At 38.4% G+C, this 19,316-nt stretch overlaps 1 protein-coding gene across 1 annotated transcript; it reads right to left on the reverse strand.

Annotated features, from left to right (window-relative positions):
* Positions 1-1,336: 1,336 nt before the first annotated feature.
* On the reverse strand, positions 1,337-19,135 carry ercc6 (excision repair cross-complementation group 6). Its single transcript, XM_079854909.1, has 20 exons — positions 19,004-19,135; positions 18,163-18,558; positions 17,917-18,037; positions 17,550-17,658; positions 16,190-16,898; positions 14,466-14,597; positions 13,543-13,701; positions 11,724-11,859; positions 10,771-10,941; positions 10,202-10,378; positions 8,246-8,362; positions 7,910-8,005; positions 5,964-6,182; positions 5,418-5,528; positions 5,195-5,314; positions 4,978-5,072; positions 4,409-4,554; positions 3,386-4,073; positions 2,734-2,812; positions 1,337-2,653 (listed from the first exon to the last, which is right to left on the reverse strand). Exons 2-20 carry the CDS (start codon positions 18,546-18,548, stop codon positions 2,222-2,224), a joined length of 4,203 nt encoding a protein of 1,400 aa, XP_079711035.1. The 5' UTR covers positions 18,549-18,558; positions 19,004-19,135; the 3' UTR covers positions 1,337-2,221.
* Positions 19,136-19,316: the final 181 nt, after the last annotated feature.

A 19,316-nucleotide genomic window follows, 5' to 3' on the forward strand; every position in this document is an offset into this window, starting at 1 on the left:
TGGTGGTAAACGTCAAAAACCTCCAAGGCATTAGACTATACTACGAAAGTGTAACTTTAGCTCGATGCATGCATGCATATTCCCAAATCACGAACACACGGGCACAAAGCACGATGCACTTTTTTTTTTTTTTTTTTTTTTTTTTACACAGTTGCTTTTTATATTAAAAATCTAGATGACTGTTTTTGAATTTAAAATTGGCTGTCAGACCAGTAATTGCTCATTATATGGGTTAGGGGTCCACTTTATACGAGAATCCACTGGCTGCGCGCTCGCAGGTCCAAATTTTGATTTTGTTCACAGCAAGGGGTCCAAGGATTTATTTCCCACTCTCGCGTAAATGATATGCAGCGGGACCCTTTCAATTACTTTTAAAACGCACGCGGGACGCCGCGCGCAGACACCGCCGCTCCTCTGCTGCTGGAAATGAGGCTCCGAGTAGCAGCTGAAATTTTGAAGTGCAGGACGGTATTGGATGAAATCACATAAACGGCAAAAAAGCAAGTGTAATGGTGCATAATTGGTTCTCTAATAGCATTACACAAGGATAATAGCCTGTTATGGCCCCCTGCACTATTAAGTGCTTCCCTGGCGTAGAACGTTTATGATATTAAGAGGGGAATATAATGATATTTTAGTTATTAAATGCGTGTAATTAATTTATGCACTGCTGAAAATAAAGTTGGTGTTATCGTCAAAATGCATCGGAAACTGGGGGACGAGCTCTGTATAACTTCCTGACATTTGTATTATTATTATACGAAACGGAGATATATTTAGATTGAGCAAACCAATAGATCAAGTGATTTCTACGATCTTGAGAGGCTGAATGGGAGAGATGAGAGTGAGTGTATTACAGCAGTATATGTGCCAGCTGAAATGAGTGTCATAAAGCGCTGTCTTTAGAGTGCATGTGCTGGTGAACAATTGCTGTTTTTAATTTTTAACTAACAGAATAATTGTGTGCGCACGAGGCCTCGTAAGAAAAGGAAAAACTTTCAGCACCACGGCCAGCGACAGGACTGCGCGCGCACAAATATCCACCATTAAAAAAAAAAAGACAACTTTTGGTTAATAGACTACAAACGAATAAGTAAAATACTATTATTCTGAGCCCAAGCATTAACGACTACATAAACGAATAAAGTTTTAATGAGGTCGGAAACAGAGCATTGAATAAATTCATAAACTCAATCTGTTGTTTTCTTTTATATTGTTTCAAACAAGCATTTTCACAGTTAGTTCTTTTAATGATTCATTCGCTCTAGTTTGAAGAGAAAAGTATTTACACAAAAGCACAATTTAATTATTTTTTTTTTTTTTTCGGTTTGTTTTTCATTGGTTGTGTACTAAATCGCGCTGACAAACAATATAAGACGAACACTAATTTCTGACACATTAACTTACAAGGAATAAAACCCTGTCCCTGAGAGCCCATGGCATTGTGATTAATGTGCAACAACAGAAAATCATTGTTCTTTTCAAAATGAGCTCAGATAAGCCCTTGTGTGGTGGTGCATCTTCCGGCTCATCATCTAGTGATGCATTAAATTTCCTAGATCATATTAATAAAATGTACTAAGGAGTTGATGTAAAGGATGATGTTTATTAGGTAACTTTTAATGAATACATTTAATTGTTCAAACGTATAACAGTATTCCCTAAACTCCATCACTGGCTTTACACATTGCAATTACATTAAATCTCATTTGTTCCCGATGAACAAACATTAAGTGGGAGGTAGAGGTAGATACTCTCAAGACATTAAATAATGTTGGCTATAACTTTCAAAGCCACCTATACTCACTAAAACGTCATGTAAACAATTTGGCACCAAGCACCTTAGGGTGGAAGCACTATATAAAAGTACATTTTCCATTATTAAAAAAAGATTACAATAGTATTACAATGGTATTGCAATATTATTATAATATAGTACAGCAAAACAAATATTGGTCTCATCAATAGTTACCTGACCAACACAGTTTTCAGGAAATTTCCAAGTTCAAGTAATTTCCAGGAATTTTACAAAAGCAAAGAAAAAACAGCAAGCAATAATAAAAGACAATTCTTTTCATACAATAGGAGTGTTTTACAATAATAGGGCCAATACAATTCTTTCTTTTTGTACTTTTTATGGCCAACCTGGAAAGTTCTGGAAAGTTTATTGAAATTAATTGCATTTGCACATTTCGTAATCTTTTAATATGCTCTGCTCCGTTTACCTGAAGTCAGCTTTAAGCTTCCACATCCCTTCCTGCCCGGAAAGTCTGTGGAACTCACAAATATTTCTCAGCAGTTCTCTGAACACTGGTGTTTGTGTGGAAGTGAGTCTCGGGGTGAAGTACTCCAGGATCTCCTTGGTGCTCGCCTGGCCATCCACCTGAGCTTGGAAGGCCACAAAGTTCCTCAGGTCGACCAGAAGCTCGTCGTGTTCAGTAGGAGTCGCATGCACGGCGGCAGACTGAGTCTCTCCCTCTTCCTCCTCCTCATCCTCTTGTCTTTGTGGTTGATTGAGGTGATTCCTGGCTCTCATTCTAGCGAGAAGAGAGGATGAGGAGAGAGAAGCGGATTCCTCCTGTGCTCCATCACCGCTGAAGTGAGCAGCAGATCCTGGCTTCTTCACCACTGACTTCTTTATAATAGCTGCATCCTATATTAAAAAAAAACTTGCTTAACATCATTTATTATTTTATCGGGGGTTCACAGGATATTGTACCCATATAGACATACCTTGCATTTCTCTGCTGCTTTTCCCGTTGTTCCAGATGACTGAGAAAGAAGTGAGTTTTTCTTCTGTCCAAACCTTCTCCTAAGAGAAAAATGTATGTTAAAACAGCCTTATTTTATCATTGACATTTTATAATATTACAAGACACATAATATTGTTCAGTTAAAATTAAAGGGTAAGTTTACCCAAACATGAAAATTCTGTCATTGATTACTCATGTCGTTCCAAACCTGTAAGACATTTGTTCATTTTCTGAACACAAATGAAGATCTTTTTTAATGAAATCAGAGAGCTTTCTGTCCCTCCATTGACAGTCTACGCAACTACCACTTTCAAGCCCCAGAAAGGTAGTAAAAGCATCATAAAAGTAATCCATGTGACTCCAGTGGTTTAACCTCAATTTTATGAAGTGACAAGAGTTTTGTTTGCGCAAAAAAACCCAACATAAGTACTTTATTTACAAAATATAATCTTCAACGCACATTCACGCAACAACGTCTGCTCTCACATCAACACAACATATATGCGTCGTGGCATATATTCATTTGTGTTCCGAAGATGAATGAAAGTCTTACGGGTTTGGAACGACATGAGGGTGAGTAATTAATGACAATTTTCATTTTTGGGTAAAATAACCCTTTAAAGGAGACGTACTTGACTGGAGGTGGGGTTGCTGTCGTAGACCCTCTTGAGAAAGGCAGCCTGCAGTTTTGCCTGGAGACCTTCAGAGCTCTCAACGCATCCTTCGCAACCCTATTGGCCTCAGCTTCCACAAGTACATAGTCAGGGTTCGATGAGTCCATGATGCTGTCATGCTTCATGACACTGTGTATCCCTGATTTTTTAAAGAGTTTGGCTAGAACATAATCGTCACTCTTTTTTTCATTTTTTCTCTCCTCCTCCTCTTCCTCTTTTTTGTATCTCTTTTTCTTCACCAGGTGAGAAATACGGCAGCCCTCAAACCTGACATCCTCAGAGTGCTTGCGTTTTTTATGCTTGAGCTTGGGTCCGTCTGAGGGTAACGTGTCCTTTTCTGGCATTTCACAGTGCTTTTTCTTCTCTCTGTGCTTTTGAGGGCTGTTCGTAGAAGAAAGATCTTTACTAGTGCTGTTTGTCGAACGGTCAGCAATGGAATGAGGTTCAAGGTTATTGTTCGGTGGCCCAGAAGCACTGTTGTTTGAGAGACCGTTGACTGAGGTAGCGTTTCTGTTTCCTGATAGAGATGAGGAATCTTGGTCTTCAACGCAAAATGCAGATGAATGAGACTGTGATGGTCTCAAGGTCCCCTGAGATGGACGAGAGGTCTTGTGTCTTTTTGGAACCTGCACATCTGATCCTGTGCCTATGAAATAATAACAAATACAACACAATTCAGAAGAGTTCTGTACTGTATCTACAAATGGACATCTTTATATCTTATTTACCCCTGAAAACTGCATTGTAGTACTTTAAGGGTTCATATTATTACTCTTACTTAAGTTAATAATATACACCTTTTAGGAGTAGATAAGGTACAAAGTTGTCCCTGTCTTTGCATTGTACCAAACATTTTTTTAAATTCTGTTTACATTGCCTGATTTTAATACATCTCCTCTTTCCTCTGTCACATCAGCCAAATGAACAGAGCTGTTCTTGCAAAGAAAATATGCTCAAATGGTTAACGTATCCATGAATTACCTGCAAATATTGCACTGGTTTCTGTTCCCTGGGAGCCGTCAGGATTGCTCAGCGTGAAAAGTTCATAAATGTCGTTAGACTTGAAAAAACGTCTCTGCTTAGGATCTTTTAGCACTCGGTTGGTGAGAAACTGTTTGAAGATTTGTCTATAGAAAGAGACAAGAAATACTGTAGTTGTTTTTTAATCGCCATTAAGATACACTCTAGCCCCACATTTCCTGAATTATTTTCTTTATAGCCTAAACACTGACATGCCAAAATCTCACCCTGCTGGATGGTTTATCAGTTTAACAAACGCAGGTTAGTTTGAAATTGCAAAATTAATATGCCAACAATCCCACTCTTCGCGGTGTTTCGAAATTCCCATTGCCTCCCTACAAATAACCCAGTAGTCTACGACAGCCTTTAGCGACCAATTAGCGAATTTGTGTTGATATCTAATTAAAAAAATAATGCATTTCAATTACTGTCTATTGAGCTCCTGCAGACAGAAGTAGGACATTATGGATTGTAATAGTCCTCCTCACCATTACCAGCTCCATCTCAATGCCCAGTCCCAGGAAACTAACCTGTGGTAAATCTTCTCCTCAATAGTTCCAGCTGTCAGCAGCCTGTAAACCGTCACCTGCTGTTTCTGCCCGATCCTCCAGGCACGCTCACGAGCCTACAGGAAGAGGTCAATAGTTCAGATCATTACCGATCAGCAGTGCATGCTACAAGCTTAACATTTTGCATCAGGTACAGCAAGAACATGCGTTTTGGATGTGAAATACAGCTTTGGCAGACCTGAGTGTCTGTGCTAGGGTTCCAGTCTGGGTCGTAGATTACAACCCGATTTGCTCCAGTCAGATTGACTCCCAAACCTCCAACTCTTGTTGTCAGGAGGAAGACGAAGATGTCCTTGTTCTGTAAAAAGGGGGGAAAACAACTGAATGGATTAATAAGTTGGTTCAAAAGCACCATTACCATCACAGACAGCATAAAACACGCCCTGCTATCTCATATTTACCTGGTTGAACTGAGCAATGAGAGGCTGTCTGGACCCAATGGTAGTGGTGCCATCCATTTTGAGATAGGAGAAGCCATTCTCCCTCACGAACACCTCCAAGATCTCCAGCATCTGTGTGTGTGTGGGAGAAAGGGTTTCAGACAGAGCATAAAGAACAGGATTAGTGCTAATAGGATTAAGTGAGATTAATATTACATGTACAGAAGTACCAACTGTGTGGGTTTTAGGTTCTCTCTGAAGCCAAATCTCATTTCTATTGAACAAAGACAGCTGGGTCCTGACAGACACCCTACAATGCAATAAGATCTCCTAATGAATTCTATTAGAGGGCAAAATGACATAATAACTTTATTGGTCCTTTAGTGGTTCTGCTGGAGATGGTGAGAGTGCAGCTTATCCATCAATACTGTGGGTTTATTCGCACTTCTTTACTTCAGCGACGGCCTGATGGATCTATTTATGTGAATTTGGCTGAAATCACCCAATCACATCTTTGCTGTTGTGCATTTTATCTATCCTTCTTTTCACCGCTCCTTTCTTACTGACCTGCCTGGATTGGGTGAAAAGCAACACTCGATGTCCCTGTTTGAACCACAGGCGCAGCAGTGACTCCACCACGATCATTTTCCCAGAGCGTTTCCAGTAACCGAAGTGCTCCTCCTCGGTCAGCTGGTCATCAGGGATGCCTCGGAGCAGCCGTGGCCCGCCTGTGAACAGATCCGGGTGGTTGCACATCTTCCTCAGAGCTATGAGGCCTGAGAAGACCTAGAACCACAGGGTGGGGGATTGAGATTAATACACCGGATGGATATGTTAATACTTTTAATGGAGGGAGAAAAACAATTCTCTCTTTCCATGTAAGAAATAGGAAACACAAATCTTAATATTAATAAACTTGGTTAATTTAATGAAGGTAATTGACCAGAGCAAAGTAAAGTCTCTTCCTTGAAGTAAATGCAGCAGTCTTTGCATTATATATGTGGCTTAATGGAGTTTGTGACCACATAAGAGGGGTTTGTAAACTGCTCTGCAACCCACAGCTTTTGTCAACTCGAAACACATTTAGAGCATTGTGATGAATAGTTTGTATAAAGGAGCTTTTCCTTGCTATGACACTTTGCACATAAAGAGAGTCAATAGTTCACAATGACTATTTATTTTATGCAACAAGGCAAGCATCTTCACAGGTGTGTAAGGCTGACAAATTTGCCAATTAAACAGATTCTGCATCATTGTGATGAGGTAATTCACAGTAAAGCAAAAGTATCTGTACACATTACGAATAGTACAAGTCCAGTTTTACATATTTCGTACTTTTTCCATTTCACATTGGTATTAGCATAACAATTTGCCTTAAGTTTGTATTAGTAATTTGACCTATGTTTGCTTTTATGAGAGCTGTGCGAACTACACAAGTTCCTTTAAAACTTGTTGATCATGTTGTCCTGGATAACTTGACAGAATGATAATTTTTAGTGACCAAGAAATAATGGCAAATCATACAATCATTCTTATTCATTTTACATGATAAAATGCCTTAAAATACTAAAACTTTATTTTTAGGTTTAAATTAGATTTTGAATCCCAATGTGGACTTTTGGATCCCACTACTTGGATTGGCGTGTTCAAACATCCCACTATACAAATTCCAGAAACTCTCTAAATGTTTTTTCTTTACACTCTTTTAAACAAGCACAATTGTGTTTAAAAAAATAGCAGTACAACATCAGTAACCTGATGAACCATTGTTATTAATATTAGTGATATTTCTGCATTGCAAAAAATTTACTTGTAGATGTAATAGTGTAATGGAAAAACAACAAACCCAGCTGTCATGACATTTGATTTGATTAAAAAGTTGATTGGTGAGGGGAAAATGTATAAAAAAACAGAACATTATAGGATGCTCAGCTAAAATGTTCTTAAATGCTTTAAAATGGCAACAAAAACCTGAAACACACAGAAGTAAATGACTTCAACCCCATTGGTGACGTTAAAATTCACAGGAACTGTGGAATGTAGTTTGTTCATGGCTGAAATACCTGTTTCTAGGTGCCAGAAGTTGATTGACTCGATGCAACGCAGATACACAGAAGTTATCAAAAACAATGGCTATGCAACTAAATATTAGTTCAGTAATTTAAAGTGAAGTCAACACTGCTATTTTTTTTTAACAGATTAAGAATCCTTTTCTTTGCTTCCTGTAAAAGAACAACGCAGACTTGATAAGCTTTGATTTGGAATTGAACGTGTAATGTTTTCAGTACATTTGAAATATGGAAATAAAAGCTATTGAAAGATATATGCACTTTATTCACTTTTATTAATGCACTGCTATTTATTTGAACACAACTGTATGTGAACATATAATGATAGGGGATGTCAACACTCTCAAGTGGACTGAATAATGAATAAGGCTTTTTACATAGTGGGGAATAGAAGATCATCAATTTTGAGCAATCACACTGGTGTTTTACACATGTATCCCTTACATGCATGTCTCCATTCAGAATTTGATAAACCTCTTTGGAGTCCAAAAAAGTCTGGTAAACCTGCCGCTGATCTTCCGTTAATCTGCAGAACAGGACCTGTTTGGACAATAAAACATTATGGGCTGTAATTAAGTTGATGTTTGGCATATATTTGATTATTCAACACTAGGAAGTTTCAATGTTTCAAGCTTGATGCTTTGACTTTCTTTGGAACTACTTTTTCAGATGAACTAACTGGCCAGACTGTGCCTAAAATGCAAGTGATGTTGTCATGCAAGGAATACAAAGATAACTAGTGGAGTATGGATTCACTTCTTTTAAGTATTGCATGGGCACCTGTTCGTTTTTGTCAGGTAAAGAGAGGTTTGCTTTCACATCAGCCTTCATTCTCCTCAGCAGGTAAGGGTTAATCGTGTCACGAAGAACACAAGCACATTTATAGGCTGTCTGGACCTGAGGATTAAAAATAAAACAAATAAATCCATTTGTGACAAAAAAAAAAAAAAGGTCTCAACAAAAATACACCAAATCAGTATATTAGTATATTATATTATTATCAGTATATTATTTCTGAAGGATCATAGTAATGTCTCTAAAAATCAGAGTAATGTCTGCTGTAAATGAAGCTTTGTCATCACAGGAATAAATTACATTTTAAAATACATTAAAATATAAAACAGTTATTTATATCATATATATTTTTATAAAATATATGCAGCTTTGGTGAGCATAATAGACTTCTTTCAAAAACATTAAATAATCTTACAGACCCCAAACTTACAGTAGTTTACAACTTTTTGCAAGCAAACACACCCACTAAAATATATTTATGTTTATGTTTTTGGCTAATTAACAAGCATCCACTTCAATACATTTTATGAAAGCCAAACAAATGAGTGTGTCCTGAGGCATGTCAACAGCCGCTTGTTCTCTTTCTCTCCTCCTATCAGCAGATTGACACATTAAAGATTCATAAGAGTGCTGCTGGACTCCAGAGGGGGGCTACACTCTTTTATCAATAATGTTCTCCTGATCCAGCGTTAGGCCAAATGCCATTTAGCTGTAATTTAAAGGGGTTTGCAGATCAAAAGTAAGCCTGCAGTGGAACCACAACACTGCAGGGCATACAACGAGCCCAGATTAGGGCCCATTTGAGAGGACAAAAGAGAGAGAGAGAGAGAGAGAGAGAGAGAGAGAGCAAGAGTGAGACAGAGAAGCAGAGATTAGATGTGTGAATAAGTAGTGATACAGCATATGCTTCATAATAGAGATGGCTGCAAAAGAGCTAAGACTTAATGTTTTTTAATTTCTTCAATAATTTCATTATCACTTTTAAGTTTTTGACAATTTTTAAAGACCCCTTTGTTGTGTCTGCAGAGTTATTGTGTAGCCACTAGATGCCTGTGCTTGCTTCTTTATTTTATTACAAGACTAGTTCGTTTTAAACGGTCCTGCAATGTGAAAGAATATTTGTACTTTTAAAAATAAATTTGTCTCTGAATTAATATACGGTCATACAAGCATGCATAATTATAAAAGAATTAGATACATGTTGTTTAAAAGGCTCTTAAACCTTTCTATAATATCAAAATGTTTCTTTTTTTTGTTTGTTTTTTTTACAAAAAGAACTCCAGATTTAATCTCTGAAACACATATTTTTAAAGTAGAATGTCAAACACACACACACACACACACGAGATTGCAACATGATTTGAATTAGTGCACAGGACAGACGTTAGTTAATTTTTCATATATTTTTGGTGCAAAGAAATATGTACAGCATAAAGTGTGTAAATTCTAATTGCAAGATTTTAAAGTCTTCTCTCATTTCTCAAATGAATATCCATTAAAAGAAAATGTATGAGCGTATGAGGCTGGACAGCAGGACTATGCAGACAGCTGGGAAAGGAGAGAGCACCATGAGTCAGGGGTTAGCTATCTTCAACCATTTAATAACATTAATAATTAGTAAAGGTTTTTATTATTGGCAAAGGAAACATCAATAGCCTTTTAAAGCAGTTCGGAAATGAAATCCATAAAGTAAGTGTGCTATTAAAAAGGTTTCCTAATAATGGCACATCTACATTCCATTCACCATGCAGGCATCAGTACGCTGTTAGAAGGTTTTTATATGCCTTTGAATTAATACAGGCACTTCCATCTCCGTGTAATATACAGTGTGTTCTGCGTTCATCACACCGTTATATTTGATGTAAATGATAGGTTTATATATGAATAATAAGAGAATTTTAACTGCACTGATCAGTAAGCTCCGGGTGATGAGTGGTTCACCTGAACTGGAGACGCATTAGAGTATCCTCCCATGGTAATGGGCACAGAGAACTGCTCCATGAAGACAGGCAGGGTCCCCAGCTTCCCTGGAAACACAAAGTCAAAGAGCGACCACAGCTCTTTGAGGTTGTTCTGCATGGGTGAGCCAGAGAGGATGAAACGGTGGGGTGTCCGGAACTGTGAACGGGGGGAAAAAAAAGAAATCAGTGACAATCCTTCATAAAAGATGTAAGTTGATCAAGTAATCAAAATAGTTTTGGAAGCTTACCTGTGCAAGCGGTCAGATACTACTTGACAGTGAAACCCCGTTTAAGATGGATTTGGTTTTAAAGCTCCATTAGCTTCAGTTTATTCAATACCAAATCAAAGTGTTGAGAAATTTCCAATTGATTTTTTTAATATAGCAATCAATAGCTCTGGAGCTCATTTAACTTGATGCAGACTGAACTAAGTTCATTTCGAAAAGGTCAACTAGCTTTACTTGCGTGCTTTGTGAAAACCGCAAGTCTTTATTTGACAGCTTGATTGTAAAATGCGGGAAAAATCTCTGAAAAGAAAGCAACGGTCACCTGCTTGCATGCCATAGTCACCCCAGCGTTGGGGTTCCTAATCTTGTGGCCCTCATCCAGGATGACGTAATGCCAGTCGTACTTCTGGATGTAATCTTGCATAATGCGTATGTATGAGTAGGAAGTGATGAGGATGCCGTGACCTGCCACTATTTCCGGGATGAGCTTCTCCTGAAAATAAGGAATAAAGTAAAACCGGAAAGTAAACTCACTAGCACAACAATGTCCTTTTTGGCTGTTAATTAAATTGAGGAAATTGCAATAGGTTGCCGGTATCAAGCCCCTGGCGATAGCGTCTTCATCAGAACGACGAGTCTATACGTCTGCTTTGACGTCTCACATGAACGGTCTCAAGAGTGTTCCAATTATAGACGTGCAAAGCGACTAACCTCTGTTCCCAACCCCCCCTCCACACTTATTTTTTTTTTACTTTGTAGCCAATTAATCAGGTACATCTGCTCTACAGGAGTGTTAGTGTTAGCGTGAAGGCGGTATCATTAGGTGCCAACGTTGCATAAACGTTCCTCTGTCTCTCTCCCACAAGCTCTTGAGACCATCTCTCCACCTAGAGGGCAAAGCACGGACTGCCAGACAACAACCCCCATTAATCACTGTGTCAGGCAGGATGGGGAGGGGGGCAGTGAAGACCACTCACAGTAAACACTTCACAGCCGCCCCACAGCAGCTCCTGCTACCTTAGCTTTAATTAATTTAACATTTCCTTGGAGCCAATTCGACTCCACACACTAGGATATTTGCTGACAAGGGGAAAATCTCACGCTGGCATAAACGTTACAGGCCGAAGCGACACAGTTCATCTTAATCTAGTTGTCATGTTGCTTGTATAGAAAAGTTAGAGCATTGAGATTACATATGTTGAGAGTAAACAAAACAGTTTACATTATGGAAGTCACAAGAATGGACATCCTCAGCTCCAGCAGAGCGTGTCTCACCTTTTTGCTGGTGAAGGAGCCCGTGTCGTGGAGGACAGCAACACGGAAAGGAGGCCACCATGTGTGGAACTCTTTCACCCACTGATGCATGACTGTAGCCGGACACACAATGACCGTGGGTCCCAGTCCAGCATACCTATAGGAGAAGGGAATGTGGTCACAACACTGGAGAAACTATGTTTTTACTAGGTGTTTAATATGCAATAAGTCATCTGCTTTTCATTTGGGGTAAATGAAAGCCTTCGATTAAAAATCATTCCTGCACAGCATTCCTCAGCACCAAAGCAATAATATATATATATATTTGGGTAAGTATGATTTTTTTAATTAGAAATTAATAAGAGCTAGTAATATATAGTAAATAGGAAATAATACTATTCAGTAAGGATGTATTAAATTGATAAAAATTGACAGTAAAGAGTTATAATGTCATAAAAGGATTTATTCAAATAAATGCTGTTCTTTTTACTTTTTTTATTTATCAAATTAGAATGATTTCTGAAGGATTATGTGAGACTGGAGAAATGGCTGCTGAAAAGTCAGCTTTGGCCATCACAGCATTTAAATGAATCAATAAATATGTATGGATTCAATTCACTGAGGAATTGAGCTACACTATGTTTTACTGTATGTTATATATATATTCCTCACTGAATTGAATCCATCACAGCAGTTAGTGAATCATCATCTGGCTCACTTACTGAACAAGTTACATTATTTTCAGTGATGTCATCCTTATCGAAATGAGGGTAAGTTTTGTGTCAGTATAATTACTGGCTGATTGTCCATTTTACATTTTGGAGAAATCCTAAAATGTTTTACTTGCAATTACACATTAAACTTTAAGGTGATGAACCCCATGAGCTTACACCACATCTGCTCTGGTCTTCCTCTCCATTTGAGTGTTCACTAAAGAAATGAACTGAAAAAACATGCACTAAATGGCTTTAGGAGCATTACGGCTTGATATGATATTCCGGATTGTGAAAGCCATTGATAGCGAGCCATAATTGAGTTTGCAAACAATCAATTTGCGGATGGGAGACGCCAGACAGCTTATTGACCAGCCAGGAGGGCCTCCACCCGGAGAGTGTTTGGCAAGAAAAGCAAAAAAAGTAAAAAGGCACTACCTTAAACGTGTTTAATTACATGTTTCATGTTTCATTTTCCACCCTCCCCTCCCAACAAGCAGTCTCTATTTCATGTCACGTCCTTGTTTCTCCTTTGATGTCGCCACTAAGAGAATTAGAGGAATATCATAATTGAAACGTCTTTAATAATTCACGGCAAACCTCTCTCCACCAGAAATCCAGCTGCTGAAATATTCATCGCAATCGAGACTTTGAGTCTGGGAGGGGTTGGGGAGACAGCCGACGTCTGTGTTTATGTGTGCTCGTGTTTATGAGTGTTTGTACACATGTATGGGTGCATGTTGGACTCAATGGCTGATGATGATGAGCGTGTTTTGGAAAGGAAGAGACTCAAAGCACAAAGACAGAATGAAGAAAAATAGAAAAAGAGCGAGAGAAGGTATAAATACTATGGAAGCTATTATATTCTATAAATATAAATATTATATATATATATATATATATATATATATATATTATATAAAGAATACTATTTCCACCTCAAATAAAGATATTAAACTATATCTACGTAATTATAATATATAAATAATATGCAGTGTATAATTTTTATTCTTATATAGAAATGATTAATTACGTAGAAATTATTTGTATTCTGAGGTAGAAAAAGATTTTCATAAATTAAATTTGATAAATACAGTAAAAGTCTACAAGCACGTAGGGTCCCTTGCCTGTAATTGGAGCCACGTGTTTTTAGCTTGCTGTAGCTCAGGCCTGCCAGGAAGGCAATTATCTGTATCGTCTTGCCCAGGCCCATCTCGTCTCCCAGAATGCCTCCTGCCTGCTGGCAGTGCAGTTCCCACATCCACCTGACACCTGTCTGCTGATACCTGGACAACAAAAGCAAACGCTTTGTCACACAAAACGCAGCCACAGCACAAACACAGTGGCTGATGAATTAATCATAGGGCCATTATCACTATTGATTCTGGATAAATGGGCCATAAGTGTTGCCCAATTGATGTGCTGTAAAACACATCCAGAACACAACAGCCTGAGTACTTCTTTCTAAGCCTAAAGCACTTCACAGCTCAGCTTTCAGGACACATACAGTACATTTAAAATTGTGAGTAATTTTTGTACACATTTAATATTTCACATTGGCTGTGTCCAAAAACTTAGGCAGCTGACTTGTTGCCTCGCTGCTTTATCAGGCGATGACTTTGCAGGGAAGATTTGCACCTCACGAAACTGATTTCGGAGAGACTTCGAAAACGTAATGGTAAAGGTAATGATCCAAAGAAAAAAAAAAAAAGTGAGAGCTTTGGTAAAAACTAAGAATATTTAATTACTACAATAGTAATTTCTCACTATAAATGACATAAAAAGTTACGGAATGGAATGCACAGGATTGTTGGATATCAAAGGCAGCGAAAGATACATCTATGCTGCCTTTAAAAATCAATCAGATGAAGGTATCTCAGGAGACAAGAAATGAAGCTAACACTGGATTCAGGCGGGCCATGATGCCTTCTTACCTCGGAACGCATCCTCCGAAGGCAGCATTTTTTAACTTTTGGACGCAGCCATTGTATGTGTATGTGTAAGTTATTGATTGTTTTCTTTCACTATGTGTGATTTGTGCGAGCCATACTTGAAGAGTTTCTTCCAAAGGAAACCAGGCACTTTAAATCCTTCATCAAACTCCGCTTCACTCTCCTCAGTCTCCTCTTCCCCTGCTTCTCTCTTTGCCTCTTTTTCTCGAAGTCTTTGCCTTTTCCACTTCCTGCAAGAAGACAAAACCACAACATTACCACTACATTTGTAATGCTCTCTTCACAACCGGCATCAGCTTGAAGCCTCTTGAAGCTGCACATAATCACAGTACATTCACCAACTAGGACTACAGAATCAAGAAGATGAATCTAATGAATAAACCTGTTTACTTTACAGGGCTTTTTCTTTTTCAACTTAAAATTATTCTGTTCTCATTGATTTGTTTCCAAATAATATCATGTAAAATAAATATAAATTTCATTGCATTGTATTCATTCATTTCCAAACTTTAAATAAAACGTGATGTAAGTGTGATATCATATATATAGGCTTTACATTGGCCTTTGACCACCTTGCAGTCTAAGTTATCAGCATTTAAAGTATAAATCTGTATTTTACAGATTTTTTTTAAAATAATGAAATGTGAAATTTTTTAATGAAATGTAATATAAGTGTGAAATACTGTATATATCAGATTTATAATGGCCTACAGCAACACTTCTCTCTAAGATATCAGCAAGGCCTTAAAAATCATTATCGTCCTACCACTAAGCACAAGGTTCAGTAACAAAATGGCTTGAGTAGCCGTGCATCATCGTGTTAAAAAATAGAAACAGGCCACAAACCGGTGTGGACACAGCGTCAAGCTAAACGACAGACCCCATCGAGACATTTCCCATGCTGAAGACTTCACATAACGTATTTGATTAACGATCTTCTCAAACTAAAACAAGTCTACTGCTGACATTTAAAATTTGACTCCGTTAAAGATGCCTCCAATGGGAAAGTCGGAAAGGTACAGTCAGGTACCAAAAGTCCCTGGCCTCGGTTTTTAATTTCCTAGCCAAAAAACTACAGACAGACAAAGACAGAAACAGAAGAGAGAGTGAGAGCAAGAGCGAGAGACCTTTCCTTCCTTTGCCCCTCACTCCAGCAGGCCAGATTTAATTGACCCACTTCTGGCTTCAGGGAAAGCTACAGCAGTTAGTGGTAGTGTCGTCAGAAAAGCAAATTAAGATTGATACAGACAATTAGGAGTTTGAGCTCCCCAAGAAAGGAACGGAGAGAGGAGTGTAGGGAAAAAAATCCATCTTCATTTGGGGTTGGTCCTGTCACTCCGCAATGAAACTGTTCCCTTTATCTGGGGCTTCCGAGACTGCACTTGTAATTAAGTCAAGACTAAGCATTGGTTCAGTTAATTATGTTTTTTTCCCCCCTTTCCTCCACCACTCAGCATTGCTGTGCTTCACCATAGCAGAAGAGAGTGGCTGCATTCACATTCAAACCAACCAGAGCAGGGAAACTATGGAGAGAGAGAGCATGCCAACTCAATTTGCTTCCTATAAATACGAATGCATAAATCTTGTTAGGTTTGCTTCCATCTATTTGCACGTTAACACTGGAATAAATACATGCATACCATAATGAGAAAATATGAATAGGCATAGAATTTGCTTAGTCAAGGAACAGCAGCCAATTTCATCAGTGGATTAGGCTATCTGTTCTAGCATACATGCTAGGCAAAGTAACTAAACATATGAATGGCCTTTGACTGTAATGATTGTGACAGTTTAGGAAATGATGGATTCAGACTAAACTTACCTAATCCTTTGCCTGTAACACTCGATATCTCCATCATCTTTACATTTCTTGACTTTTCCGCCTTTCTGAGAGTCTTCATCCTCTGAGCTGCTAGGGATGTACTCGTCGCTCTCGTCCTCCTTCTTAGGTTTCCTGGTTTTGGCCTGGTTCTTCTTCTTGTACGGTTTGAGTTCGTATTCTTCATCTTTATCCACCCAGAACTCATCATCATCATCTCTCTCTGGTTCCTCAGGATCCATCAGCTCATCACTCGGGACGTACTCCGAACCCTCGCTATCTGACGTCTGTTCCCCATCGCCTTTCCTCCTCCTGGCTCGGGTCGGCTCCTTCTCCACCTTGGGCCTAGCTTTGGGGTGAGCCCTCAAGGCGGTCCTCTGGAGCTTACGCATTCGCTTTTGGAGCTTCTTATCTTTGCTGGAGAGGGATCCGTTCTTTTGCTCTTTGCCATGCGTCGTCTCTCCTGAGAGCTTCTTGGTGATCTTCTTCTTTAACATGGGTCTCTTCCTGCTATCCGCTAACATGGCTTGATCGTCAAGGTACTTGTCAAATCCTGAGTTCTCGCTGAGCATAACCTTCCGCGGCTCTTTCTTCTCTTGCTTTTGAGGGATCCGTGAACCGAAGGGGGTCATGTGACCTGTGCGGATGAGCTCTTCCCATTCGGACTCCTGAGCTGGCATAAGCATGCTGCCCAGAGTGGATGGGCCTGGTTCTAACAGAGACAAACAGAGTATAGATTAGTACCACTATTGTCATGAAAGCATTTTAAAGCAAACATTCAAATGAACATAATGAGAGAAATTAACTTTCCATGATACAGCCATTCCGTAACATTTTGTTTAAATGTGTACAAGGTGTTTTTTTTAAGAATGAATGAATAAATAAATAAATAACCTCAGAAAACACTGAACATAAAGCACTCCAAAATATTTAAATTGCATTAGAGAATTTATTGTGTTATCATAAATTTTAAAATAATTTTATAGAATATTTAAAAGCAATAATTGTCAATAAAATAATTTATTTCAACTGATTGAGCCAGTGGTCAAAAATGTCAAATATGCTGTGCAGTTTTATGTTTAGAAAACAATATATAGTGAAAATAAAGTAAAAAAAAAACAAACATTTTTAAAACAATCCCAAGGCGCCAGCGTTGCCCCTTAAAAAGTACCACTACTGGTCCCACAATAGCATATTAAAACAAGCATCCAAGATACAGACATTCTGAAAGTGTATAATTTATGGCGCCCATGGCATATAAGCAAAGTGATTGTTCAGCAAGATCAAAGGAGTATATGATGCACCAATGATAAGGCTAATAATGTATGTAAAGCTTCTGCAAAGGACTGTGCTTCAAACTTACCTTCATCATCCTCAATCAATAATTCTGCCTCAAGCTTCTGGATATCCTCTCCATCAAGAACAGCCTGCAATCTCTTCTGCTTGGCTCTGATCTTTTTTAACTGCTTCTCCTGTAAAAGATAACAGGCTTCTGAAGTATTGTGTGGTAAGGGTTTAAAAATAACAACAACAGTGCGTTTTTGAAAATGACAAGCTCTTTTTTCATTATGAATATAAAGTGTGTATATATATATATATATGATAGATTATGTTTTAAAACTGAGATGGCAGATATCTAATCAAATTCCAACAACGTAAAATCTATAGTGGTATAAGCTAGACCAAGCAAAAAAAATTATTATAATAACAACAATCCAGCATATTCTCACCTTGTTCTCTTTTTGTCTTTTGACAGACTCAATTTTCCGACTGATGTCCTTGCTCGAGGCAGCATAAGGGGCTAACTGCTCTAAAATTTTGTTGATGTGCCTCAAAGCACTTGTACATGACCTGAAATACATTACAAGTCAATTACAAAAGGTGACATCACATTCCAGCATTCACACTGAGATTTCATTCATTGACAAATGTACATGTTCAATGTTTCAAGATCAACAAAGGAAGCATAAATTCACCTGACGTCATCCAGTACGGACTCATATTCTTTCTCTGCCTCTGCTTTGGCCGCAGCCTGGTTGGCCTCCTGAATGGCCCTGTCCACCTGCTGCAACACACCTTGCTCGAGAACATCTTGGTCATATACATCCACTCCCAATCCCTGCAGCTCAGCAGCCTGAGAGTTGTGGTCCACTGATCGGATCTCCTGACGGTTGATGTGGAGTAGGGGCTGTGATTTTCTAGGATTCTGTGCCCCAACATTATCAGGACAAGTAGCCGCTGGCTCTTCTTTACTGCTTCCTGGGATGGAAAGGCCATTGTCTTCTTGGACTCCAGGAGTAAGGGCACTGACAGGGCTGGACATGGGAGGCAGGGCCTGGTCCTTGTTACCTTCTACTGGCATTGTTAAGTAACTGTGAATAAGGATGATCTAAGACTGTAACTTTGGACATATTTAAGTAGACACCAAAGTAAGAGTATTATCATAACAGGGAAACTCTACAGTAATTGATAATGGCTTATATATAGAATCATAAAGTTTATTTTTTTCGTAGTTATCTCTATAAATGGTAAAACATAGACTGAGCAATTACAGTCACTGAAGAACACAACAAAAGACATACACAATGACTGAATGCTATAACAGGCTCGGTTTTCACAGTAACACACAATAACAACGCGACAAATGTGGTTATGCTGATATTTGATTATATCCTTTCTAAATAAAAATAAAACAATTTAAAGAGTGTTTTAAGCAATAGTGCTTATGTGCTAAATGCTAACTGCTAGCATATTATTATTGTCGTTTGTCCTCAACTTAACTCAGACTTTAAAAAAGCCCAGCAATAAACAACAAACCTTCACAACGACCCGACTCTTTCAAATGATTTATTCGTTTAACGTGAAATCCATTAAGATTCGTTGTTTCGTTGTGTACTACTATCTAGCATGATGTGAACTTGTTACACAATCAATGCATAATAAACTGTGAAGGAAGAGAGTTTAAGGCACCGTAAATGTCCCCGGCTGAGGAAACATGCCAAAATAAAAGTCGTGCGTAGTCCTTCGTACGTAGATCCTCTGCTTATTTGTTACATAAACCTCCGATATAAGGATAAAACCTGGATGCATTTTTCTTTAAATGTTTAGTGTTTTTTTCTTGAATTAATTA

This window comes from Squalius cephalus (assembly GCF_949319135.1).
Source record: "Squalius cephalus genome assembly, chromosome: 21".
NCBI lineage: Eukaryota > Metazoa > Chordata > Actinopteri > Cypriniformes > Leuciscidae > Squalius > Squalius cephalus.